General features: G+C 45.3%; 1 protein-coding gene across 1 annotated transcript in view; it reads right to left on the bottom strand.

Annotated features, from left to right (window-relative positions):
- The window catches only part of PIK3R2 (phosphoinositide-3-kinase regulatory subunit 2), a 1862656-nt gene that overhangs the window by 114210 nt on the left and 1729213 nt on the right, over nucleotides 1–19233 (bottom strand). The window contains exon 14 of the mRNA XM_044090759.1: nucleotides 8489–8560. Within this exon, the coding sequence (XP_043946694.1) occupies nucleotides 8489–8560 (72 nt within the window). The remainder of the gene's footprint in view (nucleotides 1–8488; nucleotides 8561–19233) is intronic.

Here is a 19233-nt window from a genome sequence, read left to right as displayed (position 1 = left end):
CCCGAGACATGCTCCTCAGTAATGGGTACCAATGTTGCCTTGGCCAGACTGGAGCTATCAGGATGATCCTTGGACGGTCTTCTTTGATCTTCAATAGCACCTTGTGCATCAAAGGAAGAGGTGGGAATGCATATGCTGTCAGGTTTTCCCAACTGAAAGATAGGGAGTCCACTTTCCAAGCAAGTGGGTGGTACGTCCTTGTGCAGATTTTTTTCAGTTGGTGATTGTGTGGGGATGCAAATAAGTCTATTTCTGGTAGTCCCCATTTCCCTGTAATGGTTTTGAAGATGCCCGGATGCAGCACCCATTCGTGGGCATCCGTGGTAGTTCTGCTTAGGATGTCTGCTAGTATATTTTCTTTTCCTGGCACAAAAATTGCTTGAAGCTGAATGTTGAAGCTTAGTGCCACATTCCAGAGGTCCATTGCCATCCGGCATAGAGGGTATGAATGTGTGCCTCCCTGTTTGTTGATGTACCACATAACTGTGGTGTTGTCCGTCCTTATCAGCAGTTGACCCTGTCGAAGAAATGGTCTGAATGCCTGAATTGCCAGTTTTACTGCCAGCATTTCCTTTTGATTTATGTGTAGGTGCAGCTGGTCTTGAGTCCATAAGCCTTGTATGCACTTGTCCAGCATGTGCGCCCCCCAACCGAGGTCTGCGGCGTCTGTTGTGATGGTCTGGCTTGGTTGAGTGCTGTGGAAGGGCAGTCCCTTGTTTGATTGACAGGCCTGAGCCCACCATTGGAATTCTTGTTTCAGGCATGGAATTATTGGAATCTGGGTTTCTAGGCTGTGCTTGTGCTGAGACCATAAATTCCTTAGGTACCACTGTAACTTCCTCATATGTAGTCTGGCATGTGGAATCAATATTATGCAGGATGCCATGTAACCCAGGGCTTGCAGGACTTTCCTTGCTGTTATCTGGTTCTGCTTTGTTAATGCCATGAAGTAGAGAGGGAGTTGCTCCTGTTTTTCTATGGTCAGGAATGCCATTTGTTTTGATGTGTCCAAATCTGCACCCAAGAAGGTTATCCTTTGGGATGGTATCAACCTTGACTTTTTTATATTGACTGTGTATCCCAGGGCTTGTAGTAGATGAATGACCCTTTCCAAATCTTTTGTTAATTTGTTTTTGTTGTCCGCTTGTAACAGGCAGTCGTCCAGGTAAGGATAAATTTGAATTCCCTGAAGCCTGCAATGAGCAATTACTGATGCCAGGCATTTCGTGAATACTCTGGGCACAGTAGATAAGCCAAAGGGCAATGCTGAGAATTGATAATGCTCTGATCCTGCAAGAAATCTGAGGTATCTTCTGCAATTTGGTCGTATGGGGACGTGCAGGTATGCCTCCTTGAGATCTAGAGTTACCAGCCAAGACTCCTTGCCCAGCATGGGAAGAAGCTGCTGTAGGGTCAGCATTTTGAATTTTGGAACAATGAGGTATGTGTTTAAAGCGGACAGGTCGAGAATAGGTCTCCATTGGTTTTCTTTTCTTGGTACCAGGAAGAGTCTGGAGTAAAATCCTTGTCCTTGTTCCATAGATACCCTTTCTATAGCTCTCATCCTTAGTAAGTGAGTTATTTGTTCTAGAGCTTCTGTCTTCTGATTTGGAGGTAGGTTTGGCATTCCTCTCTTCCTTGGTAGAGTATGGAAGTGAAACCTGTAACCTTGGTCTATTGTCTGTAAAATCCATTTGTCTCCTGTGATGTAATGCCAGTTTACTGAAAATAAGGCTAGCTTCCCGCCTAAGGGTGCTTCTGGTTGTTCCCTGGTAGGCGGTGCCAGAGCCAAGTCACTGTGATTGTCCTGTGGAAGTGGTGGTGGCTGGATCTGTGGCTGTACCTCGCTGGTTGTTAGCCTGCCACTGACGTCCCCTGTAGGCACCTCTTGATTGACCCCTGCCTCTTGAGCGCCTATTCCTGCCTCTCGGAGCTCTGGAGGTGTCTGGAAAGGACCAATTCTTGGAAGGCCAGTTCCTGCTAAACCTTGGAGGCTGGACCTGCAAGAAATCCTTGACTGTCTGAACAGATTTTGCTTTCTCTTCCACCTTCTTCAGCATCTGCTGCGCAGGGGAGCCAAACAAATTGAGCTTATCCATGGGAGCATCTAGGAGCTTTGATTTAACATGGTCTGGTAAGGACTGCTCTTTCAACCATGCATGTCTTCCGATCACTGTGCCAGTCATGCCTGATCTAAAGGAAGCCTCCAGTGCATCATAGCCGCATTTTAAGGAATGATTACTGACCTGCTGAATGTTATGTACCATTTCCTGTACAGATTTTTTGTCTAATGGTTCATCCGAGGACAGTTTTTTAGTTAATTGGTCTAACATAAATTCCTGATACTGAATCATGTGGAATTGACAGTTCAAGGCCCTAGCTGAAAGAGTAGCAGAAGTGTAAACTTTTTTACCCCATCTCTCTAAGGCCCTAGATTCCCTTTCAGAGGGGAGGGGGTTTTTGGTAGAAGAAGCTGCTACAGCCTTGGGTCCCTGGGAGATAGTTTCGGGATCTGCAAAAGGGGCCTTATACAAATGATAATGTGTGTCCGGAACCCTGTAGTACCTATCGGGCTTAGCAGGGGCCGGAGGAAGAGAATCAGGAGCAGTACAAGCATCATTAAAAGCATCATCCACAACAGTAAGTACTGGAGGAATGGCTAAAGGCCTATGCTGTGGCAAATGCAAAAAGGTTCTAAGCCTTTTCCTAGAGTCTGAAAAATCCTGGCCCTGCCATTGAAATTGTTCCCTCATAGCATGCAAGGTTTCCCCAAAAGAAAATTCCTCAGGCGGAGAGGCAGAAGGAATGGAGTCTTCTGCATCAGAGTCCTCATAAGGAGAAAAGGGGCCCTCTGCCCTCTGGAGGGTTTGAATTATCTGACTCATCAGAGGATCCATCTGAAGAAACTGGCTCAGGGGGCTCTACTCTAGTCCTCTTCTCTGGAGGTGGGTGAGAGGCCCTGTCTGGATGTGGTTGGGATCCCCGGATCAAAGAAATGAGATCCTCTGCTAGACTAAGCATTTGTGAACTGGAACTAGGCCTGTGAGAGGGGGTCTTAGCAGGCACCGATTTGGTAGATTTTGCTGCTTTAGCCCTGGCAAAGGCCTTAATAGACATGGATGCAGGAGGCCTAGCAGCTCCATGTGCAGGGGTAGAAATATCCAAAGGGATAGTATCAGATAAATCCTGCGAACCTGCAAGAGCAGGTGGGATTTCAGTAGCAGATTCAGCCAGGCTGGATGAGGCCTCGGTAAGTGGCAAGCTTTCGGCCGAAGGAAGAACCGTGGACTCTGTTTCAGCCGAAACCGAGACACTCGCGGTTGGCTTAACCGTGGTTTCGGCCGAAACCACGGACCACGAGTGTTGGTCCTTTTCCTTGCGTTTTTTAGAAATTTGCGTAGTCGGAGTATCCGACGGCATAATGTAAGCAAAATCAGAGCCGAAAAACAGCAAATTCCGACAGACGTCTAAGCGTCCGTCGGTTGAAAGAAGCACAGGCTAGACAAGCTGCTACGTCGTGGTCTGGGCCTAAACAAGGTAAGCAGTAAGAGTGGAAATCTTTATGAGGTATTTGTTTCCCACAAGTTAAACAGTTATTCACTTTTTCTGACATCGGCTGAGGCAATAAAGAGTTCCCAACGGGGTACTTAGCTTTTTAGAAGTCTTCGGTACTTGTAGTAGTAATCTCTGGTTCTGACCGACCGGCACTTGCGAACAGCTTCTGCTTCGGGTGCCACGCGGCAAGAAAGACTGAGGAAAATGGCGTCGGCTGATGCCTTTATACCCGAAGAACTGCAGCTATGACGTCGGGTGAAGTGCGACACCAGCCGAGGCCAGACCCAGACTTTGGAATCCGGCCGACTGAAGGGCTGCCTGACGACAGGACAACCCATTTGTAAGGACTGCAGATGCATCCCTGAAGGACATCCTGATGCGTCTGTTGTTATGGTTTGGCTGGCAGGAGGTAGAGTGAATGTCCGTCCCATGTTTTGGTGACATGCCTTTGCCCACCATAGAAATTCCTGTTGTAGGCAGGGAATTAGAGGAATCATTGTTTCCAGACTTTGACAATGTTGACTCCAGAAACTTTTTAGTTACCATTGAAGTTTCATCATATGCAGTCTGGCATATGGAATCAGTAGGATGCAGGATTCCATGAATCCCAAAGCCTGCAGTTTGTCTTGCAGATAACTGTGTTTTTGTTGCCATCAGTTTGAAGTAGTCAGTTGCCTTTGTTTGTCTGCTGTGAGGAAAGTCATCTGGGCAGTTGTATTCAAGCCTGCACCCAGGAATGTTATCTTTTGAGAGGGTACCAGTTGTGATTTCTTTTCGTTTATTGTGTACCCCAGGCATGTTAGAAGCCTTTTCACAAATGCCAGGTGCTGATGAAGAATGTCCTTGTTCTCTGCTTGAATGAGACAGTTGTCCAAATAAGGATACATTTGTCTACTTCTTTGTCTTCAAAAAGCAATTACTGGTGCCAGGCACTTTGTAAAGACCCTGGGGGCAGTAGATAAGCCAAAGGGCAGTGCAGAGAATTGGTAATGCATTGAGCCAGCCTTGAAACGGAGGTATCTTCTGCACGATTCCCTTAATGGGACATGCAGGTATGCCTCTCTTAGGTCTAATGTCACCAGCTAAGCATTCTTACCCAGCATGGGCAGAAGCTGCTGCAAAGTCAGCATTTTGAATTTTGGAATGTTCAGGAATGTGTTCAAAATTGATAAGTCCAGTATTGGCCACCAGGTCTTGTCCTTTCTGGGTACCAAGAACAGTCTTGAGTAAAAACCTTGTCCTTTTTCCTGTTCTGGTACTGGCTGAATAGCCCCCATATGCATGAGGGATGTAACTTGTTTCTGTGCCTCTGCCCACTGATTTCTTGGCAGATCCGGCCAACCGTTTGCCAGTGGCAGAGTATGGAAATGGAATCTGTATCCCTGTGATACTATGTTTAGTACCCACTTGTCCTGGGTTATTAACTGCCAATTTTGAGCAAACAGTGCTAATTTTTCCCCCAAGGGTGCTGCCAAAAGGTTAAGTGCTTGGTGAAGGCAGAGGGAAGTCATTGGGACTGTTTTCTGTAGGGTTGTGCTTTATCTCCTCCAGATTTAGAGGTAGAAGCACCCCATTGCTTTGACCTGTACGAATCTTGTGCCTGGTATCTAGAACTTTTAGGGCGTCTAGATTTGTCCCTTTGAGCTCTGTCGGACACGGGAAAGGAACAATTTTTTGTAGGCCAGTTTCTACTGAATCTTGGTGGCTGCGCTTGTAAGAAGTCTTTTACAGTTTGCATAGACTTAGCTTTGTCTTCCAGTTTCTTTAAAACCTCTTCTGCCTTATTACCAAACAGAATACCATGCTGCAAAGGTGCATCCAGTAATTTAGCTTTAACATGATCAGGCAGATTTTGCTCTTTTAGCCAGACATGCCTCCTAATCACAGATCCAGTAACTGTGGCCCTGCAGGAGGCCTCTAAGGAATCAAAACCACATTGCAAAGTATGCTTTCCAACTTGTTCAGCTGCATGCAATAATTCCTGCAATTCTTTACTTTCTGCACATTCAGAAATCAACATGATTTTCTGTTTCAGCAATCCCATAACATGTTGTTGATACTTGAGCATATGAAACTGGCAGTTTAAGGCCATAATTGCCAAGGTTGCAGATGTATAAACCTTCTTTCCCCATCTATCCAGTGCCCTTGAATCTCTGTCAGAGGGGGTAGGATTTTTTGCTGTTGAGGCTTTAGCTCCCTTTGGACCCTGTGAAACAGTTTCAGGGTCAGCAGCAGGGTTTCTAAATAAAAATTTGTGTGAGTCAGGGACCCTGTAATATCTGTCAGGCTTGCTGGGAGCTGGAGGTAAGGAGTCAGGAGTCAAGCTTGATTCCGAAAACACATCATCCACAATGTCTAAAACAGGGGGTATGGCTAAAGACCTGTGCTGAGGGAGAAGAAGAAAATCCCTGAGCCTCTTTTTTGATTCTGAGAAATCTTGACTTTCCCAGTGAAAATGCTCCCTCAAAGTAAGCAAGGTTTCTCCTAATGAATAATCCTCAGGAGGTGATGCAGATGGGATAGAGTCCTCTGCATCAGAATCCTCATAGGGAGGTATAGATAATTCCTGATCAGAAGAGGAATCAGAAGAAACAGAAACCTGACCTGAAGATTCATAATCAGTGTCTTGCTTAGGCCTCTTATCAGGAGGGGGGCTTGGGAACCCCTGATCAAGGTAATAAGGTCTTCAGCCATTTTGATCATCTGTTTTTTAGGCATAGAGGCCTGTGCACGTGGCTCATGCGTCAGTGTTTTAGCTTTAGAAGTTGCTTTTGTCTTGGGTTTTGCAGCTGTTGTCAGTTTTATATAAAAATATTGAGGCCTGACTGAATACACCCTCAGAAGCCGGTGCCTGCTCAGCGGCTCCGGACCCATCCGAGGGAGAGACATCCATGGGTACAATACTTTGAGTATCTCACGGTGTGCTGGACTCCACATGGGTCTCGGTAGGGGCCTGTGACTCGAAAGTAGCAGGTATGAGGGGCTGCAAAAGCGCTTCAATGAGTACCGGCAAACCGGCGACTGGCTTAGGAGAAGCTTCGTCGTCGGTTTTGAACCTCGACTGTCTGTTTCTGTCCTTTTCTTTGCATTTTTTGTGTACTCCAGTAGTTGGATTGCTATCCAACGACATTTCAGGGTAGTTGAATTTGTTTCCAAAATATTTTGAGGCAAAAATATACAGACGCTTAATAGTGTGTTGGTTAAATCTAGCACAAAACAGATAGCCAGGCATGTTGTGATCAGGGCCTAGGCAAGGAATACAGTATAAGTAAGTAATACAATTATTAACTTTTTCTGACATCGGTATGGAGCAAGAAAAAATTTCCCCAACGGGGTACTTAGCTTTAGTGAAGACTTTGGCTCTGAAACTCGAACTTGAAAATTTCAAGAGTCGGCCGACCGGCACTTGCGAACTGCTTCTGCTTCGGGCACTGCGCGGCAAGAAAGACTAAAGAAAATGGCGTTGGCTGCTTGTTTTATACCCCTGACGACCTGACGTCTCTCAGCAACCGACACAGGACCCAAGAATTTGGAATTCAGGCCGACTGAGGGCAACCTGCCAGCAGATTAACGAAGAACATCTGCCATGGAAGAGTCATAATTGTTCCCTACCAGGGACCTGTGGTCTGGAGCTCTCTGACCTAGAAGTTTCTGAATGTCATTGCCTGGGTCTTTAGTGCTGCCTCTGGCTTTTTTTCCTACGCAGCTTTCTTTGACTAGCTTTTGACTGGCAACCCACCTAATTAACGAGAGTCAAAACTGGCCAAATTTGCATTCTAACGAATTCAACAACAAAGCTTAAACACGGTCCTAAAATGTTTTTAATGTATGGAACCAATCACCCCACCACTGCCATTACTTGTATACCAACTTCAAGGTTACACAACCTTTAGCCTGGCTCTGCAGCACAAAGGAATGGTGCTTTGGCCAATATCCAGGCAACAAGGGATTTATTAGTGACCCCTGGCACTGTAGAAGCCAGGTTGAAAGTGAAAAGTTTGATGGACCAAGACAGGGTCTGACAACTGGCAGGCAACAAGGAGACAAAAAGGAAAAAAACTTCAAGGTTACACACAACCTTTGAAGCTGCAATTACAGTTTACTGCAACTGTTTTACATACAGCTTTCTAGCTCAGTGAAATACCAATACAATTAATTAAAAAGATTTCTCAATGTGTGACTTGCCAAGACTTAATGACCATTTACAATGAACCAGAAATTATGGAATCTGCCTCAGATACCTTCCAATACACTGCAGCATACTGCACTTTGCCATATTATTGTTGCCTTTACCTTCTGACAACATGTAACTGCTTACCCTTATGAATGATTCAAAATTGCCAGCCCTCAGAACTAACAAAATATCACTTGATCACAGGCATAATTGTCTTGACGGCAGATGGTCTTCACCCTTCTAGGCTCATAAGGCACTTCTCTGACAGAATGTAGGATGCCTGTGGAATAAGAGGATGCCTGTAGAATGCCTGTGCTGCGAAGCCACATCCCAAACTAATATGGCTAGTCTGCAAAGGGGGTACGTCTTGGTTTCTTCCTGCTTGTTGATGTACCATATGACTGTGGTATTGTCTTTAACAATGTGAAGAGGTCATGGGGATCTTTTGCACCTCTAAATAATCATATCCTCCTCCTCTTTCTCCTTAATAAAGTAAAACATTCAATTAAGTATCGTTTCAGCATCAAATGAGAAGGGAAAACACTTTCTGGATGACATTTCATATTTAAGGAAGGGTGTTACCTACAGACAGTGGTGGATTGCTAACCGGAACTCGTGGATCATTTCAGGGAGAATTGGTACAAAAAGAAATATAACAAGTAAATATATAAAACAGATTATCTATAAAGAACTGCACTATGCTCATAACAACTCTACCCTGCTAAAAATGAAGTTTAAAACAAAAGTCACATGACTTACTCCTCTGTTTCATTTTTGACCCCCAGCCACTCGTTGATTTTCTTCTGTCGAGCACCCTTTTGCGTCAGCCATCTAGGGGGGAAAAAGTTCAAGTAAAATGAAGTTCAATCAGACACATGCAGTTTCCATTTTATTTTCACACTACCTGGAAAATGAAAATGTGCATCACGAGAAAATGGTTTCCCAAAAGTACATTCATACTGGAAAAAAAAAATGCTGAAGCAAACTTTGCCATGATGACAAATGCCTCTAAATCTTAGACTAAAACCACTCAAGAAGGCTCATGTGCTGTAAAAGTATGTGTAGACAAGAAAGCTGCTTCTTGAAAAGTACTTTATTTTCATATTTATTCATTTATTTTTAGCCAACAATTCAGAATTAGTTGAGAGTTCTGTTTACTAGTCATGTGGATGGTAGGAATGCCTTGTTTACAGCTATAGTACACACAGTATAACCTTTGCACACTGTACATAAGAACCTTCCAGCACAAAAAGGTTCTAAAATGTAATTAGCTCATGAAACCTTATTTAAAAAGATCAAGATGCAACTATTTTATAGCATTCACTTGTTTGTTTCTACTGAGGAAGGGTAATGCCTAGAACATGCTGAAATGTACAATACTATTTAGGTTCATAGGTAAGTACTAGGACATCTGCCCAAGAGCATTTATAAGCCTAGCCAGAATGTGTTGGCTTTTGCCACCCCCTAAAATTAGTTTCATGTGCCTCTGTCCAGCAGAGCCATTAGTTCCCTGCACCAATGTCCAGCAGAGCTACTGCAGTGATCCCCTGGGTACATTTTCTGTTTCCCATCCACCCATCAAGGTTTCTCTTGAAGAGTGTTAGTGAGGGGCTCTGCCTGATGTATATTGGAATCCTGTTCCAAAGCATGGGGAGTCTCTGGGACAGGAATCTATCCCTCCAGCATGTCCTACTTATCGTTGTGGTGAGGTTTATATCTCTAGAGCGTGTGGCTCTCCAGGATTTGTTATTTTTTAGGTGGAGCATGTCCATCAATTCTGGGTTGGACATGGCCTTGTATATGTCAGGCAGAGATCACCTCTGAGTAAGTGGTATGCAACCGAGTACACAGCTGGAGTTTCTTGAGTCAGGTTGCATAGGGCATCTGTTTGAGGCCAGTAATCCTCTTGGTGAGGTAATTTTGTGGTCTTTCCAGCTATTGCAGGTGTCTTGTAAGGTACATCCCAAATGGGGCATTGTATTCAATGATGGGTCTTAATGAGCGACGAGTAGAGACACAATAACCTCTTTTGTTCTAGATGCAAACCCTTTTGTGATCAGGTGGGCCACATATAAGGATTTTCTAACCACTTTGGCAATATGATAATCAAAGGCGAGATTACTATCTACTTGGGTCCCCAAATCCCTTATTACATTTTCTGTATTTAGGGGACTACAAACTATGTGGTAGTTTGCGGGTACTTTATTTTTTCCAAAGGGGATGACTATGCACTTTTTGGCATTTAGCTTGAGGCCAAGATTTTGACAGCAGGTATCCGTCTCAGTGAGACCATTCTGAGTGTCTGTATCAGCCGGAGAATCAATTATAGCCCCTAGTTTGCAGTCGTCTGCGAACTTGGTCAGCCATAGTCATCCTATGCTTGCCGGTACCTCTGAGAAGTATATACTGAACAGGAGGGGTCCTAGGACTGAGCCCTGGGGGACACCACTTGTAACCAGTTTAGAGTCGGACGTAGAGTCTGCAACTCTCACCATGTGGGTTCTATCCAGAGCCAGATGGCAAACCATCTTGTGACGTAGGGGGTTATGTTCAAGCTGGTGAGCTTGTCTATAATACTAGAATGGGGAATGGTGCCAAAAGCCTTTGCGAGGTCTAGGTAGGCTGTGTGGGCCTCCTTTCCCTTGTCTAATGCCTTGGTAATTGTCTCAAAGAAGTCCACCAGGTTTAGGAGGCATGATCTGCCCTTAAAGCCAAACTGGGTAGGGTCCAAGATTTGGAGGTTCCCAATGTCTCTGTTAAGGAGTTCCATTATGATGCGCTCCATAGCCTTGCAGACCAGGCTAGTCAGGCTTATAAAGCGATAGATCCCGGGGTCCGTTGTGGCTCCACCTTTATGGAGCGGGATAACTGTTGCTGTGCACCACTCTGTGGGTAAGTAGCCTGTAGAGAGGCGGAGTTTGAACAGTGTGTTTAGGTGAAGGGTTAGTTCATTTTTGGAGCTCTTGTAAGACACAGCCTGGGACACCATCCAGTCCCATCGAAGCTGTGTTTTTGGCTTTGGATCAGGCTGTTTTAACCTGTGTGTCGATGACTGATGGGGCCCTACATTCTTCTGGTATGGTTATGGGCTCTTTAGGGGGTGAGAGGGGGGGGTGAAGTTTGCACTAAACCTGTCTGCCAGAATGTTGGCAATATCAGTCGGTTCAGTGTATTTTGTGCCATTCTGCACTAACTCAGGCAGATATGAGAGTTTCCACTTAGGTTCTTGACATAGCTAAAGAACGCTTTGTGGTTATCTTTGGAGTCCTTGGCAATTTTTCTTTCGAAACTAGCCTTGGATGTTTTAATGAGGGATCGTAGTTTCTTGCTGATACTGATCAGGGATGTCTTTCCTTCTTGGGATTTTATTTTCTGTACTAGATTCCTCCTTCTGTTGTATAGCTTGTTTATGGCAGGGGTCCACCAGACTGGTTTCCTTTTCTTGGAGGAGTGAGCCTTGGTTTTACTTAGATAGCACGATCCATGCATTCCTGCAGATGCTCAGAGTGCGCCTTTGTAAAGGTTTCAGCAGCTTGGACAGCATTGTCCTTTAGCATGGGGGCTGTGACCCTTTCCACTTCGGTTGTAAGTAACGTGAAGTTTGCTTTTGAAAAGTTTTTCATGGTGGTTTTCCTTGATTGGGGGTGGGGGCGGAATGTGGATATCCAGAGTGATTAGTCTACGGTCTGATCTAACCAGTGAGAGGTTAACCTCCGGTGTGGAATACTGGTCACCCATGCTGGTGATGACCAGGTCCAATATGTTGTTCCCTCTGGTGGGGTGTTGACCAGATGATCCAGGGCATTCGAGTTCATAAATTCTAGGAAGCGTTGGGCAAGGGAGTTAGTACTTGAGTAGTTCTCCCAGTTTATGTTTGGGTAATTGAAATCACCCAGTATTAGGGTGTTTGGTAGGACCTTCATATTTCCCAGCTTCTCTAGAAATGCAGAGGGGGTCCTGGATCATGGTGGGTGATCTGCAGTAAGCTACAATTTGGATTGCAGTTTTGCCCATTGCTAGTTGCACATGGATGATCTCTGATGCATTGTGCTGTGCCACTAACCCGGAGGTGTGGGTATCCTTGATGAATATGGATACACCCCAACCTTTTGTGTTTCGGTCCTGGTTCTGTGGCCGAAAGGTATGGTATGAGTTATAGCCTAGTAGTACTGGGTTACTCTCAGGAGCCTTAAACCAGGTTTCTGTTACTGCGCACATGTCAATGTTCTCCATACTGAGGAGTGCCTCAAGTGCGTGCATTTTGAGGTTTAGACTTCTGGCGTGGAGTAGCATTACCCTCAGTTTTTGGTTACTTGTGCTATTTATGGTGGTGGGTTTGTCTTTTGAGCCTTGCCTTAAAAATGCACTATAAGGGCGGCAAGAGCCTTGGCCAGTATTCAAAAGCCTAAGGGTGTCGAGCATGTCATCCCAGGTGGACAGATGCTGGATCCCCTTTGAATGACACCAGAAACTTAAGCCAATTGTTGAAACTGATAATTTTTTCTTTATACTGTGGCGTCATTCTTGGTGAGGGCAGGATGCTACTCAGGGTCAGGGTCATACCGGCCTGGGTAACATGATCAGAGAGCTCTTCCATGTCTTTTTTCATGTAGTCCAGGGAGGTACGTCTGAGGTCATTCACACCAACATGGACAATGAGAGTCGTACTTGTTCTGGAATGACCTGAGTGCTTGTGTTATGTGGCGGATCCTGGCGCCTGACAGGCAGCTAACTGTAACCTTTTCCTTGTCCAGCCTAGTTAGTGGGACATCAGTGTGCCTGACTATAGAGTCACCTATTACTAGTGTGTTGGGTATGTCTTTTGCCTTAAGGGCTGTGATTGCGTGGCACACTGATTACGTGAAGTATGTGTTTCATGGTTGGTGATGGGGTGTGGAGGCTGCTTGGATGTCTGCTTTGGAGGTCTCTTTTGCAGATTTTTATTTAGAGCCTCCGAGTACGTTTTCATGTATTCATGTGTGTTATTTGCCGGTGTTGGTTTATTAGGTCTATGTGAGACTGGTGGTGTGCTGCAAGTATTACCCTTCTCCTCTTGACTGTCAGTTCCAGTCTTGGGTTGAGAGGGCTTTGTCTCCAGTTTGGCTGTATAATTGCATCTCTCGCATATATTAGTGTTTGGTGGTAGGAGGAGAGGGTTGTCTGTGTACACGAGGCAATTGTAACATTGCCTTAAAATGCCTAGATTCACCAGTTGGACTGGAGAGTACACCGGAAACTGCCCTTTGGACATGCCTGAATAGGTAGAGTAAGCCATTTTTCTGATTGGCTGGTGGGGACGAATAGAGAGCCTTGTCCTTCTGGACAGTATTGGGGGGGGGGGGGTCTAGTGCTAGGGTTAATTAGTGCTTGCTATGAGTTTTAAGCAAGTGCTTGACTGCGAAATGAATGGTTTGAGTGCTAAAGTTTAAGGTTTGTCTAGTTCTAAGGGAAAAATTGAATAATAGACTTTGTGGAGCCAAGAATAGTTGAACTCTAGCTAACCGGCACTGCCCGGTGTGCAAAACCACGCAAATGCAGTTTTTATAGCAGGGAGGTGAAACAGAGAGAAATTAGCACAAAATGGCCAATAAACTACTAACTTCTGGGCTGAAACCACTCCTCCAGGGACAGATAGGCTGCTCAAAGCTCCCCTCTCTCACAGGTGAACAGAGAAACTTCCTTCTATCCAGGTTAGGTATGGGCAGCACAAAAACCTGTAACACAGCCCTGGATTTAGCAATAACTTGAATTATACTAGTTCAGAAAGGCGGGAAAACGTGTTTTTTTCCCCCAGAAAATAGAGCAGATACAATCAAAATTAGCCCAAAATGGCCAATAAACTACTAACTTCTGGGCTGAAACCACTCCTCCAGGGACAGATAGGCTGCTCAAAGCTCCCCTCTCTCACAGGTTAACAGAGAAACTTCCTTCTATCCAAGTAAGGTATGGGCAACATAGAAACTTGTAACACAGCCCTGGATTCAGCAATAACCTGAAAACTGGACTATACTAGTTCAGAAAGGCGGGAAACAAGAAGTTATATACTCACCATAACATTCAATGTATGTAGTCCATCTCACCTCACATTCTTACCTGTGGGTTCGGAGCCGAACCTCTGCTCCGACTCAGCCATACTCTAGCTCGAAGTCTTCAACTGGCTCGTGGCTAAGAGGTATCCCATGGTGCAATTCACCTATTCCCCAGTTCTTGTTTGCAGTGAGCTCGCTCACACACACACACACACACACACACACACACACACACACACACACACACACACAGAAACACAGTGAGAGGAAGAACCAACACAACCTCTCAAAAAGGAGTGCTGAAACCAGAGACTTGACCTCTAGGTACTCCAGGAGGGGGTAGGTGGGGGGGTTATTAAGAATGTGAGGCGAGATGGACTACATACATTGAATGTTATGGTGAGTACATAACTTCTTGATGTTATGTAGTCCAATCTCGCCTACATTCTAACCTGTGGGACAGTGTCCCCAGCACCTAGACCCTGGGCGGCTCACTGGGAAATACTCCTGAGCACTGTGGAACCAAATGAGGATCTGCCCCTTGATATCAGATCCAATTTGTAATGACTAATAAAGGTATGAGGAGATGCCCAAGTAGCTGCAGCACAAATATCATCCACAGACATCCTAGCCTGAAAGGCAGTAGAAGTAGACACCGAACGTGTAGACTGAGCCTTTACCTTGAAGGGTAATTCCTTGCCATTTGAAGAATAGATGAAGGAAATGCAGCTAGAAATCCATCTGGACAGAGCTACTTTGGAAACTGAAGTCCCTAGTCTGTTTTCCGAAAAGGAGACAAAAAGTTGGTCAGATTTTCTAAAATCTTTTGTTCTATGTAAATAGAAACATAATTGTCTGTGGACATCCAGCTGATGAAACTTAAATTCTGCCTTGTTACAGAATCCAGGGAAAAACACAGGCAACTCAACAGACTGGTTGAGGTTGACCACTGAAGGAACCTTAGGCATAAAGGAAGGATTATGTCTTAGCGAAACCCTATCCTTGTGAAATATCAAGTAAGGGGGCCGGACTGATAAAGCTTGGAGTGCAGAGATCCGCCTAGCCGAAGTGATGGCTATCAAAAAGTGTGTCTTCCAAGACAAAACTTTTAGGTCACAGGTTGCCGCAGGCTCAAAAAGAGGTGAGGTAAGCTGCTGTAGCACAAAAGTAAAGGTCCCATGGCATAACAGGATCAAAGATCGGAGGTCGTAATAGCATAGTCCCTTTGAGAAAGGCCCTACAAAGTCTATGCACCATTATATTGGGTTCATCAGCAACATGAAAAATAGAAATGGCTGCCAACTGTACTTTAATAGTTGCCACAGCAGATCCCTGACTAAACATTTGAGACAGAAACTCTAAAATCGATGAGATGGGAGCTGTATAGAGATCAATCCGTCTTTCATGAGCCCAAATGGAAAATCTCTTCCACTTACTGGAATAAATCTTCCTAGTAGAAGGCTTGTGAGAGGAAGACAGAATATGTACCACCTCCGGTGAAAAATCATGAAGCCCGACTAGGGACGGAATTGGATCAGCCATGCTGTCAACCTGAGGGTTTGGATGGAGGGGTGGAACTGCGTTGACATATGAGTCAACAGATCCGGATGTGGGTCCAGAATCCATGGCTCGTCCATTAGATAAGGGTGAAGAAAGGGGAACCAGATCTGACGAGGCCAGTGTGGAACAATCAGTATCATTTTGCTTCCCAAGGACAGTGCTTTCTGAATAACCTTCGTTATCAGGGGAATTGGAGGGAAGGCATAGAGAAGACCGGAGGGGCCAATCGTGAACTAGAGCATTCTTGAGCATTTCCCCTTCCGTGGGAATAAGGGTGAAATAGCTGCTGCATTTGGCATTGAGGGGGCTGGCAAATAGATCACAGCAAGGCTGACCCCATCTGTGGAAAATCTGTTCCACCACCTATTCGGTCAGGGACCACTCGAGGCATCAGAATAGCTCTGCTCAGCCTGTTGGCAATCACGATGGACTTCCCCGGAATGTGCGTTGCCACTAGAAAGCGCTGGGAAGATACTGCCCACTGCCACACTCGAAGAGCCTCTCTGCAAAGGGGATACAACCTGGTTCCTCCCCGTTTGTTCTGATACCAGACCACAGACATGTCCGAGTGGACTGCAATTGTCCCAAGAGGAAGAAAGCTGTGAAGTGCTTGCAACGTTAATAGCACCGCTCTCATCTCTAAGACATCGATATGCAAATGGATCTTGTGTTCCTGCCACGTGCCTTGGACAGTCCTGCTGAGATAATGCCCCCCCTCCACCCGATCTGGGAGGCATCCGTGGTCACAGTGGTAATCGGAGGAGGAAGAAAGTACAGTTGTGTACACTTACCATAAATGTAGATGTTAGAGTGTATTCACTGTTGCAGTCATTATACTAGGGTTATGCTACTGGCAGGCTACCCTCAGTCAGCCTGAATTCCAAAGTCTAGGCCTGGCGTCGGTTGCTGTCACCTCTTCCCTGACGTCAATGCACCAGGGGTATAATAATAGATGCAGCCGACACCATTTCCTTCAGTTTCCCCAAAAAGGCTGAAAATATGCCAATAAAACATGCATGCACCAAAAAATATATACTCTCATCTACAAGCAAATACACCACATAGGTTGTATAGATTAGAGAAGTGTATATAAGTTCCAGCAAAGAGATGGGGGATGGAGGGTGGGTAACCTGGACTGCAACAGTGAATACACTTGAACATCTACATTTATGGTAAGTGTACAACAACTGTACTATGTTCTTCGTGTTTCACTGTTGCAGTCATTACAATTGGGTTAAATCCCAAAGCTATGGTTGGGAGGCTGGAGCTAAATAGCATTAGGAGCAGCTATGAGGCCCTGCAGGACTGCAGTGGCAAAGCCTGCCCTGGATTTAGAGTAGAGTGGTAAATGATAGCGCTTTGTAAAGGTGTGCAATGAACTCCAGGTAGCAGCCTCTAAAATGTCTTTGGCTGGTACTCCCCTGTGGAAGGCTGCTGAAGTGGCTGCTGCTCTAGCTGAATGTGGCCTGATGCCCATCGGCACTGGCTTGCCATGTTGTGAATAGCAGAAACGAATGCAGTGGCCTATCCACTTTGAAATAGTCTGCTTTGAAATAGCCTTTCCTTGAGATCCTGAGATCCGGCAGCATATGCCACTAGTAGTTGCTCAGTCTTTCTGAAAGCTTTGGTTCTGTTCAAACAGAAGTGTAGCTGTCTGTATATGTCCAAAGAATGCAGAAATCTTTCCCCCTTATTCTGTGGGTTTGGATAAAAAGTAGGCAGATGGATAGTTTGGTTAAGGGCCACACTGGACACTACCTTAGGCGTAAATGTCAGGTTTGTCCTCAGAGAAACCCTGTCTGGATAAAAAAATGGTAAAAAGTTCCACAGCCATGAGTGCCTGTAGCTCTGACTCTTCTTGCAAAGGTTATTGCTCGGGAAAGAGCGGTTTTCCAAGATAAAAACTTTATATCAGCTGTAGTGGCTGGCTCAAAAGGGGGCAGAGTGAGTTTTTCCAGAACATAATTAAGGTCCCATGCAGGTATTGGTGATCTCTTTGAAGGCCTTAGGTTTTTGGCTCCTCTGAGGTAACAAAGGATGAGAAAAAATTGGTGGCTCTGTGTTGTAATGAGCTGAAATGGCAGAGGCATGAATTTTAATTGATGAAAAGGATAGGCCTTTGTCCAGCATCTCAGTTAAGTATTGCAAAATCTGAGGAATGTTTGGTACTGCTGTGTCAATTCATTGTGCCTGGTTCCAGGCACAGAATCTCTTCCATTTTCCAGCATAGGACATTCTAGTATTAGGCCTCCTGGCCTCCAAAATGACATCCATCACTGCTTTAGTGAGAGGTGCGTTTTAAATGACTACATTATCTGCCATGCTGCCAGATTTAAGGTCTTGAGTTGGCTGTGCAGGATCTGATTGTTTTGTTGGGACAGTAGGTGAGATATCCGAGGTAAGGTCCAGGCTGGGCATTGAGACAAGTTCCTTAGGACTGGATACCAGTGCTGGCAGGGCCAGTCTGGGGCAATCAGTATAATTTTTGGCTTCTCTTGTCTGACCTTTAGGAGTACCTTGGGGAGGAGAGGCAGAAAGGAAAGGTATATACTGTTAGGTTTTTCCAGCTGAAAGACAGGGCATCCACTTTCCATGCTTGTCTGTGATAAGTCCTTGTGCAGAATCTCTTTAGTTGGCAGTTGTGAGGAGAGGCAAATAGGTCTACGTCTGGGCATCCCCATTTCCTTGCTGTCATGTTGAAGACTTGTGGATCCAATTTCCACTCGTGGGGATCCATGAGGTTTCTGCTTGGTTCATCTGCCAGAGTATTTATCTTTCCTGGCAGGAATTGTGCCTGCAGATGCACTTGGTAAGTCAATGCTGTGTCCCACAAAGTCGTGGCTAGTCTGCAGAGGGGGTAAGAATGAATGCCTCCCTGCTTGTTTATATACCACATGACTGTAGTATTGTCTGTCTTTATCAGTTGTTGTCCCGGATGAAGTAGGTCCTTGAGGGCTGTCAGGGCATTCTGAACAGCTAGCATCTCTTTTTGATTGATATGTAGATGCATTTGGTTGGCGGACCATGTGCCTTCAATGCATCTTCCTGCCATGTGTGCCCCCCAGGCGTAGTCTGATGCATCCGCTGTCAATGTCTGCCTGGCTGTGGGTAAGGTGAATGGCTGTCCCTTGTTCTGGTGACAGGCCTTTGCCCATCGAAACTCCTGTTGCAGGCAGGGAATGAGAGTAATTGTTTCCAGGCTGTGGCAATGCTGAGTCGAAACACTTTTTAGGTACCATTGAAGTTTCCTCATATGCAGTCTTGCATATGGAATTAGTAGAATGCAGGATGCGATGAAGCCCAAAGCCTGAAGAATTTTTCTTGCAGTTAACTGAGCCTTTGTTGCCAACAGTTTGAAATAGAAAGTCAGTTGCCTTTGTTTGTCTGGTGTGAGATAAGCCATCTGGGCAGTTGTATTTAAGCTTGCGCCCAGGAATATTATCTTGAGACGGTACTAGTTTTGATTTTTGTTCATTGACTGTGTACCCTAGACATGGTAGTAATCTCTTTACAAACGCCAGACGCTGTAGTAGAATGTCCTTGTTCTCTGCTTGCATGAGGCAGTCGTCCAAGTAAGGATATATTTGTATTCCTCTTTGATCTGCAAAATGCAATTACTGGTGCCAGGCACTTTGTGAAGACCCTGGGCGCAGTAGATAAGCCAAAGGGCAGTGCAGAGAATTGGTAGTGCATTGAGCCAGCTTTGAATCTGAGGTATCTTCTGCATGTTTGTCTGACTGGGACATGCAGGTATGCCTCTTTTAGGTCTAAAGTCACAGGCCAAGCCTTCTTGCCCAGCATGGGCAGAATCTGCTGTAAGGTCAACATTTTGAATTTTGGTATATCCAGATATGTGTTTAGAATAGAAAGGTCCAGTATTGGTCTCCAGGCTTTGTCCTTTCTGGGTACCAAGAA

This window comes from Protopterus annectens, chromosome 13.part0, assembly GCF_019279795.1.
Source record: "Protopterus annectens isolate FY-2018-M chromosome 13.part0, PAN1.0, whole genome shotgun sequence".
NCBI classification, from domain to species: Eukaryota; Metazoa; Chordata; order Ceratodontiformes; family Protopteridae; genus Protopterus; species Protopterus annectens.
Note: the sequence above shows the minus strand (reverse complement) of the source record. Positions and strands in the feature narration are given on the sequence as shown.